This window comes from Oncorhynchus mykiss, chromosome 6, assembly GCF_057628025.1.
Source record: "Oncorhynchus mykiss isolate SJ-2025 chromosome 6, ASM5762802v1, whole genome shotgun sequence".
NCBI classification, from domain to species: domain Eukaryota; kingdom Metazoa; phylum Chordata; class Actinopteri; order Salmoniformes; family Salmonidae; genus Oncorhynchus; species Oncorhynchus mykiss.
In genome coordinates this window covers 64,850,417-64,867,952 of record NC_143027.1, presented here as the reverse complement: position 1 = coordinate 64,867,952, position 17,536 = coordinate 64,850,417, and the positions used below count along the sequence as shown (strand labels likewise).

General features: G+C 43.6%; 1 protein-coding gene across 1 annotated transcript in view; it reads right to left on the bottom strand.

Annotated features, from left to right (window-relative positions):
- LOC149983048 (potassium/sodium hyperpolarization-activated cyclic nucleotide-gated channel 4-like) overlaps nucleotides 1-17,536 on the bottom strand; it is a 95,931-nt gene that overhangs the window by 47,413 nt on the left and 30,982 nt on the right. Inside the window, exon 2 of the mRNA XM_090238561.1 lies at nucleotides 11,660-12,083. Within this exon, the coding sequence (XP_090094687.1) occupies nucleotides 11,660-12,083 (424 nt within the window). The remainder of the gene's footprint in view (nucleotides 1-11,659; nucleotides 12,084-17,536) is intronic.

Below are 17,536 nucleotides of genomic sequence, written 5' to 3'. Positions count from 1 at the left end.
CGTGAGTAAAACATTTAAACGTGTGAACCCTCGCAAGAATGCAGGCCCAGACGGCATCCCCAGCCGCGTCCTCAGAGCATGCGCAGACCAGCTTGCTGGTGTGTTTATGGACATATTCAATCACTACTTATCCCAGTCTGCTGTTCCCACATGCTTCAAGAGGGCCACCATTGTTCCTGTTCCCAAGAAAGCTAAGGTAACTGAGCTAAACGACTACCGCTCCGTAGCACTCACTTCCGTCATCATGAAGTGCTTTGAGAGACTAGTCAAGGTCCATATCACCTCCACCCTACCTGACACCCTAGACCCACTCCAATTTGATTACCGCCCCAATAGGTACACAGACGACGCAATCGCAACCACACTGCACACTGCTCTAACCCATCTGGACAAGAGGAATACCTATGTGAGAATGCTGTTCATCGACTACAGCTCATCGACTACAGCATTGAACACCATAGTACCCTCCAAGCTCATCATCAAGCTCGAGACCCTGGGTCTCGACCCTGCCCTGTGCAACTGGGTACTGGAATTCCTGACGAGCCGCCCCCAGGTGGTGAGGGTAGGTAACAACATCTCCACCCCGCTGATCCTCAACACTGGGGCCCCACAAGGGTGCGTTCTGAGCCCTCTCCTGTACTCCCTGTTCACCCACGACTGCGTGGACATGCACGCCTCCAACTCAATCATCAAGTTTGCGGACGACACTACAGTGGTAGGCTTGATTACCAACAACGACGAGACGGCCTACAGGGAGGAGGTGAGGGCTCTCGGAGTGTGGTGTCAGGAAAATAACCTCACACTCAACGTCAACAAAACAAAGGAGATGATTGTGGACTTCAGGAAACTGCAGAGGGAGCACCTCCCTCTGCCCTCCAGGACACCTACACCACCCGATGTCACAGGAAGGCCATAAAGATCATAAAGGACAACAACCACCCGAGCCACTGCCTGTTCACCCCGCTATCATCCAGAAGGAGAGGTCAGTACAGGTGCATCAAAGCAGGGACCGAGAGACTGAAAAACAGCTTCTATCTCAAGGCAATCAGACTGTTAAACAGCCACCACTAACATTGAGTGGCTGCTGCCAACATACTGACTCAACTCCAGCCACTTTAATAATGGAAATAGATGGAAATTGATGTAAAAATGTATCACTAGCCACTTTAAACAATGCCACTTAATATAATGTTTACATACCATACATTACTCATCTCATATGTATATGTATTTACTGTACTCTATATCATCTACTGCATCTTTGTAATACATGTATCACTAGCCACTTTAAACGATGCCACTTAATATAATGTTTACATACCCTACATTACTCATCTCATATGTATATGTATATCATGTACTGCATCTTGCCATCTTTATGTAATACATGTATCACTAGCCACTTTAAACTATGCCACTTCATGTTTATATACCTTACATTACTCATCTCATATGTATATACTGTACTCTGTACCATCTACTGCATCTTGCCTCTGCTGTTCTGTACCATCCCTCATTCATATATCTTTATGTACATATTCTTTATCCATTTACACTTGTGTGTATAATGTAGTGGTTGTGGAATTGTTAGGTTAGATTACTCGTTGGTTATTACTGCATTGTCGGAACTAGAAGCACAAGCATTTCGCTACACTCGCATTAACATCTGCTGACCATGTGTATGTGACAAATAAATTTGATTTGAACCACCACAACCATCAACCACCGCCTGATGTAAGCTGTAAAACACTGTAGTTTACTAAGCCCTCTTGGCTATTACGTCTTGGAATGGAATCTTTGGTCAATGTTTTTATTCAATAAGCGTTTATTATTGGTTAGTTAATGTTGTGTGGTTTAACAGATAGCTGTTTAAAACTTGTGATGCTGATTTGATAGGATGGGAAGTCCTTTGTGCCATGCAACAAAGGGTCATAGTTGACTATAGGCACCAATCAAGACCCAAAACACAAGTCATGTAAGCACACAGGTACACGCACACACAGAAAATAAAGCACATGACATCTCCACAGCCAGGGGGTTCATTTAACCCTTGATATCAGGGTGTGTGTGGGCTTGGATGTTAGAATGTCATCTGTGATTAGAGGAGACTAGGGGCTGAGCTATTCTGTTGACTTTGACAGTGCTACTGGGTGCTGTCTTGCGGAGGCATTTATCTTCCGTTCAGTATGACAGGTGAGAACATAAACCCTTCCTTCACTCAGCAGGTCAGAGGGCATCAGACGTCTCAGGACCAACCATGACAGAGCAACGAGCAATCTCGCTGTGCTGGGGAAGCAGCGGAGTCAACAACATCAAAGACCTTGCAAGTTAAACAGGAAGTACTGTATTTTCTATGGCGCTGTGGATTGCTCTTCAGCTACCAATATATATGAATAGTTCAGCTAGGAATTCCAGCAATTTAAGAAGATATATTATTCGTAAAGCTCAAATGGTGACGCAGTTTTAAAAATGTGATGTAGGGGGGTCATGTGACCCTTGAACGAGATGGCCGCATGAATTAAGTGCTCCACACAAGTAGTTTCCAATTCCTAATCTTACCTCCCCTTGAAGTTTAGCTTTAGTCAAAAAGTCATGGCGGCTACACAAGGCGACATTACAGGGGACATTTTTTAACCGGACTCGAGCATTAGCGACGGAAAAAGCCTCCAAGAAGCAGCTAGCTTCAGAAAAAGCTAGCGCCATTAGCCAGGAGCAAGAGGACCTGTTCCCCCCCCGAGGCCCAACGAATGCCAACCTCGCACTCTGTCGAAGACATCCTTTCTGAGTTGAGATCCCAACGTACAGAACTCAACATTAAATTAGATGCCATTAACTCTCAGCTTAGTGCGATAGGGGGCAAGGTGACAATCCTGGAAAATGCTTTGCCTAACATCAACAACAAGATAGCCATAAACGCGGCGCCTGGACGAGGCAGAGGGGCGAATCTTATCCATGGAAAACTTATTGACAGACGCCTTGGAAACAATAGCATATGCTAAAAAGAAAATAGAGCACCTGGAAGAGAAAACAGAGGACTGAGCGCGCACTGGCGACACCTCGCACTTTACACGGTACCTGACCAGTACTACGCCTCTCCTGGTAAGCACGGGGAGCTGGCTCAGGTCTATCGCCTGACTCCGCCAATCTCCCCGTGTGCCCCCCCAAAAAAAATGTTTTGGGGGGCTGCCTCTCGTGCCTGTTGCGCTGCCTTAGCTCATATCGCCGCCGCTCAGCTTTCGCTGCCTCCAGTTCTTCCTTAGGGCGGCGATATTCCCCAGCCTATGCCCAGGGTCCCTTACCGTCTAGTATCTCCTCCCAAGTCCAGGAGTCCAAAACCCTCTGCTCCTTGTTACCACGCTGCTTGGTCCTTTTGTAGTGGGTAGTTCTGTAACGGTTTTCCTCCTCTTCTGATGAGGAGTATGAAAGATCGGACCAAAACGCAGCGTGGTAAGTGTCCATTTTAATGAAATATAACTGAACACTGAATACAAAATAACTAAAGTGAAACAATGAAAATCGAAACAGTTCTGTATGGTGAGACACAGAAAACAACTACCCACAAACCATAGTGGGAAAACAGGCTGCCTAAGTATGGTTCTCAATCAGAGACAACGATTGACAGCTGCCTCTGATTGGGAACCATACCAGGCCAAACACATAGAAATAGAAAACATAGAACACAAAACATAGAATGCCCGAGAGTCGCCGCTCTAAAGGCGCCACCTAAGTGGGCCAAGACTAAGGTGGAGTGGGGTCCACGTCCGGCGCCAGAGCCGCCACCACGGACAGATGCCCACCCAGACCCTCCCCTATGGGTTTAGGTTTTGCGGCCGGAGTCCGCACCTTTGGGGGGGGGTACTGTCACGTCCTGACCTTAGATCCTTTTTTATGTCTCTATTTTAGTTTGGTCGTGAGTTGGGGTGGGCATTCTATGTTTTGTGTTCTATGTTTTCTATTTCTATGTGTTTGGCCTGGTATGGTTCCCAATCAGAGGCAGCTGTCAATTGTCTCTGATTGAGGACCATACTTAGGCAGCCTGTTTTCCCACTATGGTTTGTGGGTAGTTGTTTTCTGTGTCTGTGTTTCACCATACAGAACTGTTTTGATTTTCATTGTTTCACTTTGGTTATATTATTATTATTCTCCTGTTTCTCCGGCCACAATGTGGGACGCTGCTAAAGCCACACTAAGAGGTCATCTAATTGCATATGCTTCCTCTAAGAAAAAAGCAATGGAAGCACACAGGCTAGATCTTGAGAGGGAGCTGTAATGCTGTGAAAAAGTAGATAAACAATCCCCAGACAGCACCTCCTGGAGTCAACTTAAAGCAGCCAAAGCCAAACTGAATTTGGACTATACTCGGGAGATAAAAAAAAAAGTTTTCTTTACTAAACAGAAATACCATGAGTATAGCAATAGGCCGAGTAGATTGCTTGCTTACCAATTTAAAAAAGAGCAGTCAGAGCGTACAATCATGGCTATCCGAACAGCAGAGGACGAGGTCACATATGACCCAAAAAATATCAATTGAACTTTTCATGATTTTTACTGCAAACTATATACCTCTAAGAGAAAACACTCAGAGGCAGAACTCCACTCCTTCCTGGAGGGAATCTTGCTACCTAAACTATTGGACCACCGACCAAGAAGATCTCAACTCCCCCTTCACTCCTGAGGAGATCCTGGAGGCAATTACCTCCATGCCCCCTAATAAGTCCCCAGGCCCAGATGGATTCCCCAGAGAGTTCTACAAAGCTTTTTGGCCCCAACTTAGCAATATTTTCATGCCAATGCTGGAGGATTTTTGCAAAAATGGAGTTCTCCCAGACTCAATGCACACAGCTCGCATTACAGTGTTGCTCAAAAAAAACAAGGACACTCTACCCTGCTCGTCCTTCCAGCCCATAAGCTTGTTGGATTTTGAATACAAAATAATTACCAAATTGCTCGCCAAAAGACTAAACACTCTTCTTCCCAAAATAACAAAAGCGGCCAAAACTGGGTTCGTTAGAGACAGATTCTCTTCTGATAACATTCGCCGTCTTTTTGATATTATTGATCAAGTAAACGCACAGAAGACCCCTGTCCTGCTGGCTTCACTGGATGCTGAGAAGGTGTTCGACAAGATGGAAGGCCCAAACTTCATTAAATGGATAAAATCACTATACTCTCATCCAAATGCCATGGTGACTACTAACGGACCGAACTTTGACAGATTCCCTTTGGGACGGGGCACAGGACAAGGGTGCTCGCTGTCCCCTCTGCTCTACTTGTTGGGGGCCTCTGGCAGAGCTGATAAGGAGCAATCCAAGTATTATGGGTGTTTCTGCAGCACAAGATTTCGCTTTCGCGGATGATGTCTTGCTCTACATGTCCAACCCTGAGAAATCCCTCCCATTTTAGACACAATTGCTCAGTATGGCAAGTTTTCAGGTTATAAGATAAATTTGAACAAATCCACTGTCTGCCCTCTCAATATTACACTCACCAGCTCTATGAAGACACTGTCCATTCCAATGGAAGACACAAGGGTTTCAATACCTTGGGATCTTCATAACACCAGATTTGAATAGCCTTTTCAAGGAAAATTATCTTCCACTCCTGGATCGAATCAAGAACGATCTCCAAACCTGGATCTCCCTCCCAATTAGCTTAGTAGGAAGAATTAATGTAATCCGCATTAACATCCTCAATAGACTGAACTATTTATTTCAGATGCTCCCATGCTATCTCCCAGGATCAAGTTCAAGTCCCAGGATCAACCTAGGATCAAGTTCTCCACTCTATCGAAACCTGAATCTAAGGATGGTCTTGCCCTTCCCTCCCTTCAATTGTACTACTGGTCTGCCCAAGTCCGCAACATGCTAATATGGATCACAAACAGACAAGAGTCAACGTGGATTCAGATAGAAGCCCAATCCTGTGGTTCATTGCCCCTAAGCTCAATTATATTCATTAATAACTTTAGTGAAGTGGGCAACATAGCCAAAACCTTTGTGATTTACAGCACCCTACTAGCGTGGAGGGACTGTAAGAAATACCTGGACATTTCCTCCCAAATATGTTCTCACTCGCCTATAGTAGGCAACCCTGACTTGCCAAAAGCCCTGAGGGATGCCAACTTTAATATTTGGCATACTCTAGGAATCAGGACCTTTTCAGACCTATTTCATCAGAAAACCACTACGCTGAAATCATTTCAAGAGCTCTGCAGTGAATTCAATGTGCCAAGATCCCATTTAAAAAATATATATCTTCAAATTAGACATGTAATTTCCTCATTTACTTCCAAGAGGAGGCTTAGAACTCAGTTGAATGAAGTTGAAACCCTTCTTTTCACAGCACAATCCATTAATGGCAAAATATCTTATATCTATAGACTCCTTTCTGAGAAAGGAGGCTCCTCCTTTACTCCTTTGAAAATAATCTGGGGATAGGACCTTGGTCTGACTATCAGTGATGAGTTATGGGCGGAGGTTTGCGACAGGGTATACTGCTCCTCTACTAATGTAAAAATGAAAGAATCTAATTACACATTTTTGTATAAATTGTATTACACTCCTTTGAGACTCCATAGAATGAAAACAGACATTTCTCCTAACTGTAAAATATGTACCTCTGAAAGTGGAACCTATATGCATGTATTTTGGAGCTGTAGAGAGATTGCCAAAATCTGGCAATCTATACATACTGCTGCACAGAAAATACTAGATGTACAGTTTGATATGACCCCGTGTATCTATCTTCTTAATGCCCAGGAGGACATTGTTCTTGATCCTGACAGAGAAACTTTGCTTATGACTATTACATGCGTTGCTAAGAAATGTATTCTTCTATTGTGGGCCTCTAATACCTCTCCTACATTTAAAATGTGGATTGACCAGATTGTTGACTTTCTCCCTCTTGAAAAGCTCACTTATGACCTCCGCAAGAGACAGCCCAAGTTTGATAGACTCTGGTCTCCACTACTCAACTGTATTTCAAATTGGACAGAGTGAATGGGGTGATTAGGGAATTTAGGGATTAGGGATGTTGTGTAAGGTGCTGTAGAATCTAAAAATGAATTATCTGCTCGCGTCTCAGCTAAGGCTGGAAATAGCTAATAAGAACCTTGATAATGCTGCTGCAAGTTATATATATATATATATATATTTTTTTTTTAAATAATTATTCTTTGTGTGTATATATATGTGTGTATGTATATGTATATATATGTGTATGTGTATATGCAGTGGGGCAAAAAAGTATTTAGTCAGCCACCAATTGTGCAAGTTCTCCCACTTAAGATGAGAGAGGCCTGTAATTTTCATCATAGGTACACTTCAAATATGACAGACAAAATTAGCAAAAGAAATCCAGAAAATCACATTGTAGGATTTTAATGAATTGATTTGCAAATTATGGTGGAAAATAAGTATTTGGTCAATAACAAAAGTTTATCTCAATACTTGGTTATATACCCTTTGTTGGCAATGACAGAGGTCAAACGTTTTCTGTAAGACTTCACAAGGTTTTCACACACTGTTGCTGGTATTTTGGCCCATTCCTCTATGCAGATCTCCTCTAGAGCAGTGATGTTTTGGGGCTGTTGCTGGGCAACACAGACTTTCAACTCCCTCCAAAGATGTTCTATGGGGTTGAGATCTGGAGGCTGGCTAGGCCACTCCAGGACCTTGAAATGCTTCTTACGAAGCCACTCCTTCATTGCCCGGGCGGTGTGTTTGGGATCATTGTCATGCTGAAAGACCCAGCCACGTTTCATCTTCAATGCCCTTGCTGATGGAAGGAGGTTTTCACTCAATCTCACGATACATGGCCCCTTTCATTCTTTCCTTTACAGGGATCAGTCGTCCTGGTCCCTTTGCAGAAAAACAGCCCCAAAGCATGATGATTCCGCCCCCATGCTTCACAGTAGGTATGGTGTTCTTTGGATGCAACTCAGCATTCTTTGTCCTCCAAACACGACGAGTTGAGTTTTTACCAAAAAGTTATATTTTGGTTTCATCTGACCATATGACATTCTCCCAATCTTCTTCTGGATCATCCAAATGCTCTCTAGCAAACTTCAGATGGGCCTGAACATGTACTGGCTTAAGCAGGGGGACATGTCTGGCACTGCAGGATTTGAGTCCCTGGCGGCGTAGTGTGTTACTGATGGTAGGCTTTGTTACTTTGGTCCCAGCTCTCTGCAGGTCATTCACTAGGTCCCTACGTGTGGTTCTGGGATTTTTGCTCACCATTCTTGTGATCATTTTGACCCCACGTGGTGAGATCTTGCGTGGAGCCCCAGATCGAAGGAGATTATCAGTGGTCTTGTATGTCTTCCATTTCCTAATAATTGCTCCCACAGTTGATTTCTTCAAACCAAGCTGCTTACCTATTGCAGATTCAGTCTTCCCAGCCTGGTGCAGGTCTACAATTTTGTTTCTGGTGTCCTTTGACAGCTCTTTGGTCTTGGCCATAGTGGAGTTTGGAGTGTGACTGTTTGAGGTTGTGGACAGGTGTCTTTTATACTGATAACAAGTTCAAACAGGTGCCATTAATACAGGTAACGAGTGGAGGACAGAGGAGCCTCTTAAAGAAGAAGTTACAGGTCTGTGAGAGCCAGAAATCTTGCTTGTTTGTTATTGAACAAATACTTATTTTCCACCATAATTTGCAAATAAATTCATTAAAAATCCTACAATGTGATTTTCTGGAATTTTTTTTCTAATTTTGTCTGTCATAGTTGAAGTGTACCTATGATGAAAATACAGGCCTCTCTCATCTTTTTAAGTGGGAGAACTTGCACAATTGGATGCTGACTAAATACTTTTTTGCCCCACTGCATATATGTATATGTGTGTGTATATATATATATATATCATTTTATTTATTTATTTATTTTTAGTTATTATTATTTATTCATTTTTTAAAGTCTGTCACGTCTGTGAATGTGGAATGTGTTTTGTTGGTTGATTGAAAAACAAGAAAAAAAAAAGATTTAATTTGAAATGTAGTCGCCATGGCGAAAAAGTAAAAAAGTCATTCAGGTGGTGAGATGTGGTCGACAAGTTATTCGGAGATGACAGATGACATTTCTGTGAGGTTACCACTGTAGTGTTTCAGCACCGAGGCAGAGCTGGCCTTTGGCAGATCCTGCTTACCCAGCGCCGATCAGCACACCTCGCGCACACACACACGCATACTGTATAGAATCTGCTTCTGTGATTGGCTAGCCCCTCATATCAGCCCCAGTTCCCAGTTAACAGGAAGACATAAAGACAAATGGGTTTGATGGTGATGAGATTCATTTACTAGCAATGCTGCCTCTTTGATGTATACTTGACAACCTGAGTGGTATGCTGCCTCAAACTGTCTGTCGATGTGGTTGAAAGGCCCATTTTAAAATCCCCTGAGTATGGTGTGGTTTAGTGTTGTGGTCTGTTTGGCAATCAACCAGCTATTCAAACTCCCCCCATTGTTCATGCAAAGTAAAAATCTCAGGTGAACACACCCAGCAGGGATTTGAAGGCATTTTACAACAACTGTGAAAGAGAGCGCCTCAGTTGGTTTTGAGAGCTGAATAGAGTCGTGATCAAAATACATTATAGGGATGGACACAATCATTCTGTCTAAGTAGTACTGTAGAAGAAAGAAAGCGAGGGAACCTGTCCTGACAAACATTTCAATGTTACAAACAATGAAGGATGAGACTAAAAACAAACAAAATATATCTATTGTAAAATATACTGTGTCAGTAAAATGTATATACTGTAGTATGTATAAGCTGGAAGTAGAAGCCTAAGTGTTGTTGTCCATTAGTTTACCCCAATTAGGGGAGAGGTGGTAGGGTTAAGGGAAAATAATAAAGGAAAATATATACATAATTAAAATAATATATTTACAAAATAATTATTGCGGATTGGAAATTATGTAGACAATTACATTGATAGAAGCCACAATCTCTCTGCAATATTAAAATAAAAAGAAACAATACTCCACACTAGATGCTGTCTAGAACCTAAAATGATTATTCGGCTGTCCCCATAGGAGAACACTTTGAAGAACCCTTTTGGGTTCCAGGCAGAACCCTATTAGGTTCCATGTAGAAACCTTTCCCAATAGGGTTCTACATGGAACCCCATGTTCTACTTAGAACCAAAAAGGGTTACCCTATGGGGGCAGCCGAATAATTATTTTAGGTTCTAGATAGCACCTTTTTTTTCAAATGTGCAGTTTAGACAAACACACAACTATTGTAGATGCTGGCGCTAGAAGGACAGAGGTTGGGCAGGGAGCCCCATCTGTTGGCTGGTATGTAAATTCCGTGTGGCGGTGCCTGGGTCTGTGTGTGCCCTGCTTTCTTGGTGGTGGAGGAGTGTCTGTCTCCTTACTGACTGACTGACAGACTGACTGAATGCATCTCCTGCTGGGCTCTGCTGCTTCACTTTGCACCTCTTACTTCTGGGACAGTGCTCAAGGATACACCCAGGGAGGGACGGGAACATTTCTAATTATTACGGCAATTATAATCATCCCTGTATTTCAGCAGCAGCAGAGGCTCTCTCTTTCGCTCTCTCTTTCGCTCTCTCTAGACTCCCTTCGTCAGACTGGTAGATAGACTGCTTCTGCACAGAACAGTAATCAACGTTTCTCTCTTCATCATCTCACTGGTGGATGAGGTAAAGCAAAAAGCCTCTTCACCTTGCCTCACTAGTGGATCTAATCAGACACAGCTAGCTAGAGTAGCTTCCTCTAGCCCAACCCCAAGGGAAAGGTAATACATTATGGATCTCAGTAAACAACGTTATCTCTCTCCGAGGAGCTATACTCTATAGAGGACAGTCGACTGTAGTAAAGATGGTCTGTGTTCATGTGTAGGTATTCTGTGTTTGGTAGATATACTATGGATAATCTCGCCTCTCTCACACGCACGTATGTACCTAAAACCCTCACAAACTTTTACAGATGCACAATTGAGAGCATCCTGTCGGGCTGTATCACCGCCTGTTACAGCAACTGTACTGTCCGCAACCGCAGGGCCTTCCAGAGGGTGGTGCGGTCTGCCCAACGCATCACCGTGGGTAAACTACCTGCCCTCCAGGACACCTACAGCACCCGATGTCACAGGAAGGCCAAAAAGATCATCAAGGACAACAACCACCTAAGCCACTGCCTGTTCACCCCGCTATCATCCAGAAGGCGAGGTCAGTACAGGTGCATCAAAGCTGGGACCGAGAGACTGAAAAACAGCTTCTATCTCAAGGCTATCAGACTGTTAAATAGTCATCACTAGCATACTAGAGGCTGCTGCCCATAGACTTGAAATCACTGGTCACTTAAATAAATGGAACCCTAGTCACTTTAATAATGTTTACATATTTTGCATTACTCATCTCATATGTATATACTGTATTCTATTATATTATATTCTACAGTATTTTAGCCTATACCGCTCTGACATTGCTCGTCAATATACTTATATATTCTTAATTCCATTCCTTTACTTAGATTTGTGTGTATTGGGTATATCTTGTGAAATTGTTAGATATCACTGCACTGTCGGAGCTAGAAACACAAGCATTTCGCTACACCCGCAATAACATCTGCTAAACATGTGTATGTGACCAATAACATTTGATTTGATGTAAGAACACACCCTCCTACAGTACCCTACCTCCTCCCACTGGTGGATGTATCTGATGAGCCTGGACAGCCTGAGCAGTCTGAGCAGGCTGAGGATCTTGGTGAAGCGGACGATCCTCAGCGCCCGGGCCGTCTTGTAGAAGTCTGAGTCGATGCGTGTCTCCACGATGAGGAAGATGTAGTCCACAGGTATAGAGGAGATGAAGTCCACCACGAACCAGCTCCTCAGGTACTTGATCTTGATCTGTTGTGGGTCCAGGATGATCTCGGTGTTGTCCTCCTTGACGATGCCAGTGCGGAAGTTGAGCACCAGGTCCATGAGGAAGAAGGTGTCTGAGATCACGTTGAAGATGATCCAGGGGGGCGTGTGTTCGTCTTTGAAGAAGGTGATGCCCACCGGGATGACGATCAGGTTCCCCACCATCAGCAGCAGCATGGTCAGGTCCCAGTAGAACCTAGAACAGGAGGAACCACAGGGAGCTTAGAGCCTGGGAGAGAACATGAGGAACCACAGACAGCTTAAAACCTGGGAGAGAACAGGGGGAACCACAGAGAGCTAAGAACCTGAGAGAGAACATGAGGAACCACAGAGAGCTAAGAACCTGAGAGAGAACATGAGGAACCACAGAGAGCTAAGAACCTGAGAGAGAACATGAGGAACCACAGAGAGCTAAGAACCTGAGAGAGACCATGAGGAACCACAGACAGCTAAGAACCTGAGAGAGAACATGAGGAACCACAGAGAGCTAAGAACCTGAGAGAGAACATGAGGAACCACAGAGAGCAAAGAACCTGAGAGAGAACAGGAGGAACCACAGACGGCTTAAAACCTGGGAGAGAACATGAGGAACCACATAGGGATGTTGATCGGGTTCCCCACTATCAGTAGCAGTATAGTCAACTCCAGCAGAACCTGGGAGAGACAGAAATTGGGGCTGGAGGATTTAGGAGAAAAGAAGATCAACAGCTACCTTTCCCTGAGAAGTACCGCCACCACTGATCACATTAAATGTACATACTGTAAGCTACAGCAGCTATCTAGGATGAGCGGTTAGTTTTAAACTATCACATAGACTGTACTATACTGAACTGCTTTAATGCCGCCACTGACACTCAACATTTTCAATAATGAACGTGGTTTAGGATCGTGTACACTATGGCCATGTGTCCTGACCCGCCACTAAATCCTGTCTTTGAAGGCCTTTAGAAAAAATGTTATATAAAATATGTAATTAAACTAACTGTTAAATCCCCGATATGGCAAATATGAACCTGTGTGACTCATGGCTGTCACAAGTGTTCACATGTTATCCGACTGCGGCTCTCATGAAGGAGTAATGGCCCACACATGCAGCCTAGCCTACATCTCCCAGTCTGTCTTGATGCGTAACCTATTTGTCTCCTGCTTGTGGTTGCTGGGCACACATTTAAAAAGGTCAACGAGGGTTAAATGTTGATTACAAAGTGTGGTGTGACCTAGTCCATCTTCCCAGTCACACAGTTTGGTTATAAATTACACTCTCCGCCCGCTTCGTGATTGAATCCAGATTGGTTGTGTTGTATAAAGGTTGATATACAGTATCCTTGGTGCTCTATAGATGGTACAGAGGGAGCGGGTCCTGGATTGTGAACTGGTTCTTGTGGGTAGGGAAGGATGATTTAACCACCCAAGTTTAACTGGCCCCATAAAAATCCATCTCAGAGCAAAACCAATTTAAAGCAGAGACCCAGAAGAAATGAAAAATATACTATTCACAATGTTGATGGTTGCTTTGCTGTGATGCCTCTCAGTGGAGATGAACATTCCAATTGCCTCTGAGATCACTGTGCTGCCTGTCTGTGGACACATTACTTTGAAATAAACATTAATTACAGGGATATTACACACACAGCTGTCTAAGACAGTTGAGCCGCATTGTGCCATGGATTATGGTTTACAAAAAACATAAATACACACACACACACACACACACATACAGTCTCCCACACACGCATGCATGCACACACTGACACACACTAAACCCCCTCTCGCTTACACTCTGCCACACGAAACAGTGACAGTAATTGGAATTCTTCAAAGTAAAAGGGTATCCACGGTTTCAGTTTCTTGTCAAGCAGAGTTATATTTAGAAAGACGTTTCCGCCACTGTGTTTGCTCATGTTAAGATTTAAAGCCCAAGAGGACAAGACACAACTTCAAAGGAAATAACATGTACACGGGTAATGACATTTGCTCTTCGATTTTCTTCCCATTCCCTTGTATTCCCCATGTCAGGAAAAAGTATATGAGTTGACATCATGAACACAAAACAGCTTGCTAACAGGCTGGAGGTGCACCAATAGCCCTTAATGCTGCTGCAATCACTATGTGCTAATATATCCATTTATTTTCGTACCAACACCTGCTCAGTGTCCTCGCCACTTTTCTGCCAGTTTCATGGTGACCTCAGAGGACTTGACTGTCATGAAGAAACAAACAGAGACATCAGGAAGTAGAAAAGGCCCAGCTGGCAGACTGTCTTGTCTATTTGGACAGAGAGATAAGCGAGGAGGCTGAGAAGAGACCGGGGGAGGCTGTGGAGAGGCAGGGAAGGAGGGCTCCTCCACATGCTTAAGGGTCTCAGAGAGAGGGGGGGTTATGCAAGCTACTGTCAGGATCCCCTGAGAGGGCCTGGGGCCAAGAGAGGGGGCACACACCTGTGTGAACTCCACCTGTTCCCTTGGATGAAGAAATGGGGTATTTGTGGTCAACAGTCTTCCCAAGCCTCTGGTCATGTACTGTACATACTATAGCCTACTACAGACACCAACCATGGGTCTGCCTCCCGATACCTCATGTCTCTAGGTCTCCTCAATGTCAGAGATTCACAACCGTGGTGATGAATGTTGTGACCCACAATGAAAATATTGTGGAACAAACAACCAGGTTTCCATCCAACCTTTTTATGCGAGGGTCAGACAAAACAAAACACGCAAGACAAGGTGGGATCTTTTTGTGTCTGTTAAAATCTATTATGCAAGAAATGGCGGTGGAAAAACCTTTATGCTCAAATATTGATATAATAAGTCAACTAGGAGGATTGTTGTGTGGTCCTCCCACTACAACTCTGGAAAGCATGCAGTTTATTAAACTACAGATTAAATAAGTTATGATGAACTTCATCGGATGGTGAAAGTGCACGATGATGAGCTTGATGCTCCTTTCCAATAAATATTGAGGGTCCCATTCTGGTGACATGATGATCAATGCTTGGCTGCCACTTTGACAAATAAAAATAATCTGTCTCTTTGTCCATAATAATCTCATCATAAAGTAGTCTATACCTGCACTGTATCTGTGACCTGTTGGCTAAAGTGCGCGTGCCAAGACCAAAGTGGGCACATTTGCTATATAACGCAATCATTTTTTGTGGAAAAAACATCAGTAGAGTTATAACCATATATTTATATAATAACCATCATATCAAAGTAAACTTGAAGGCACGTGATGAAATGTTGTGTGGTCCTTCCATTATGACTCGGGAAACCATGCAGTTTATTAGACTACAGATGAAATAAATTATGACGAACTTCACAGGTTGGTGAAAGTGCACAATGATCTTGATGCTCCTTTCCAAGAAATATTGATGGTCTGATGATTCTGGTGACATGATGATCGATGCCTGGCTGCCACTTGACAATACAAATGATCTTGCTCTTGTCCATAATAATCTCATCATGTAGGCAAGGAACTGTTGACTGGAGTACAAGTGCCAAGACCGGGCTTTACAACGCATATTATTTACAGACAGATTCATTCACTTAATCACAACTCCAGTGGGTCAGAAGTTTACATACACTAAGTTGACTGTGCCTTTAAACAGCTAGGAACATTCCATAAAATGATTTCATGGCTTATAAGCATCTGATAGGCTAATTGACATAATTTGAGTAAATTGGAGGTGTACCTGTGGATGTATTTCAAGGCATACCTTCACACTCGGTGCCTCTTTGCTTGACATCATGGGAAAATTTAAATAAATCATCCAAGACTTCGGAAAAAATGCGTAGACCCCCACAAGTCTGGTTCATCCTTGGGAGAAATGTTCAAATGCCTGAAGGTACCACGTTCATCTGTACAAACAATAGTACGCAAGTATAAACACCATGGGACCACGCAGCTGTCATACCGCTCAGGAAGGAGACGGGTCTCCTAGAGATGAATGTGCTTTGGTGCGAAAAGTGCAAATCAATCCCAGTACAACAGCAAATGACCTTGTGAAGATGCTGGAGGAAACACGTACAAAAGTATCTTTATCCAAAGTAAAATGAGTCCTATATCGACATAACCTGAAAGGCCGCTCAGCAAGGAAGAAGCTACTGCTCCAAAACCGCCATAAAAAAAGCCAGACTACGGATTTCAACTGCGCATGGGGACAAAGATCGTACCTTTTGGAGAAATGTCCTCTGGTCTGATGAAACAAAAATAGAACTGTTTGCCATAATGACCATTGTTATGTTTGGAGGAAAAAGGGGGAGGCTAGCAAGCCAAAGAACACCATCCCAACCGTGAAGCACGGGGGTGACAGCATCATGTTGTGGGTGTGCTTTGCTGCAGGAGAGACTGGGGAACTTCACAAAATAGATGGCATCATGAGAAATGAGAATTATGTGGATATATTGAAGCAACATCTCAAGACATCAGTCAGGAAGTTAAAGCTTGGTCACAAATGGGTCTTCCAAATGGACAATGACCCTAAGCATGCTTCCAAAGTTGTGTCAAAATGGCTTAAGGACAACAAAGTCAAGGTATTGGAGTGGCCTTCACAAAGCCCTGACCTCAATCCTATAGAAAATTTGTGGGCAGAACTGAAAAAGTGTGTGCGAGCAAGGAGCCCGACAAACCTGACTCAGTTACACCAAAATGGGCCGAAATTCACCCAACTTATTGTGGGGAGCTTGTGGAAGGCTACCCGAAACGTTTGACCCAAGTTCAACAATTTAAAGGCAATGTTACCCAATACTAATTGAGTGTATGTAAACTTCTGACCAACTGGGAATGTGATGAAAGAAATAAAAGCTGAAATAAAATCACTCTCTACTATTATTCTGACATTTCACATTCTTAAAATAAAGTGCTGATCCTAACTGACCTAAAACAGGGAATCTTTACTTTGATTAAATGTCAGGAATTGTGAAAAATGTGTATTTGGCTAAGGTGTATGTAAACGTCTGACTTCAACTGTATATACAAAAGTATGTGAACACCCCTTGCAAATATTTCAGCCACACCATTGCTGACAGGTGTATAAAATCGAGCACACCGCCATGCAATCTCCATAGACAAACATTGTCAGTAGAATGGCCTTACTGAAGAACTCTGTGACTTTCAACGTGGCACCGTGTCACGACTTCCACCGAAGGTGAATCCTCTCCCTGTTCGGGCGGCGCTCGGCGGTCGTCATCGCCGGTCTACTAGCTGCCACCGATCCCTTTTCTTTTTCATTTGGTTTTGTCTGGGGTATTTAATCTCGCCCTACCCTCTAGGTTTTGTGCGGGATTGTTGGTGTAGCTGTCATTTTGTTTGGGTTGCGTTTGGTTTGTGCTGTTGAACAGGTGTTTTTTCTGGACTGCGTTCCTGTTGTTTAGTGGCTACTGTTGTGGTCTTGTGCCTGTTCTTGATGGACTTGTAATTAAAAGCCCTTCTTGCAAATTCGCTCTCTCCTGCGCCTGACTCCACACCCACCTCTCCTAGGGAGAACCTGACACACCGTCATAGGATGCCACCTTTCCAACAAGTCAGTTCGTCAAATGACTGCCCTGCCAGAGCAGCCCTGGTCACATGTAAGCACTGTTATTGTGAAATGCAAATGCTAAGGAGCAACAACGACTCAGCTGCAAAGTGTTAGGCCACACAAACTCACAGAAC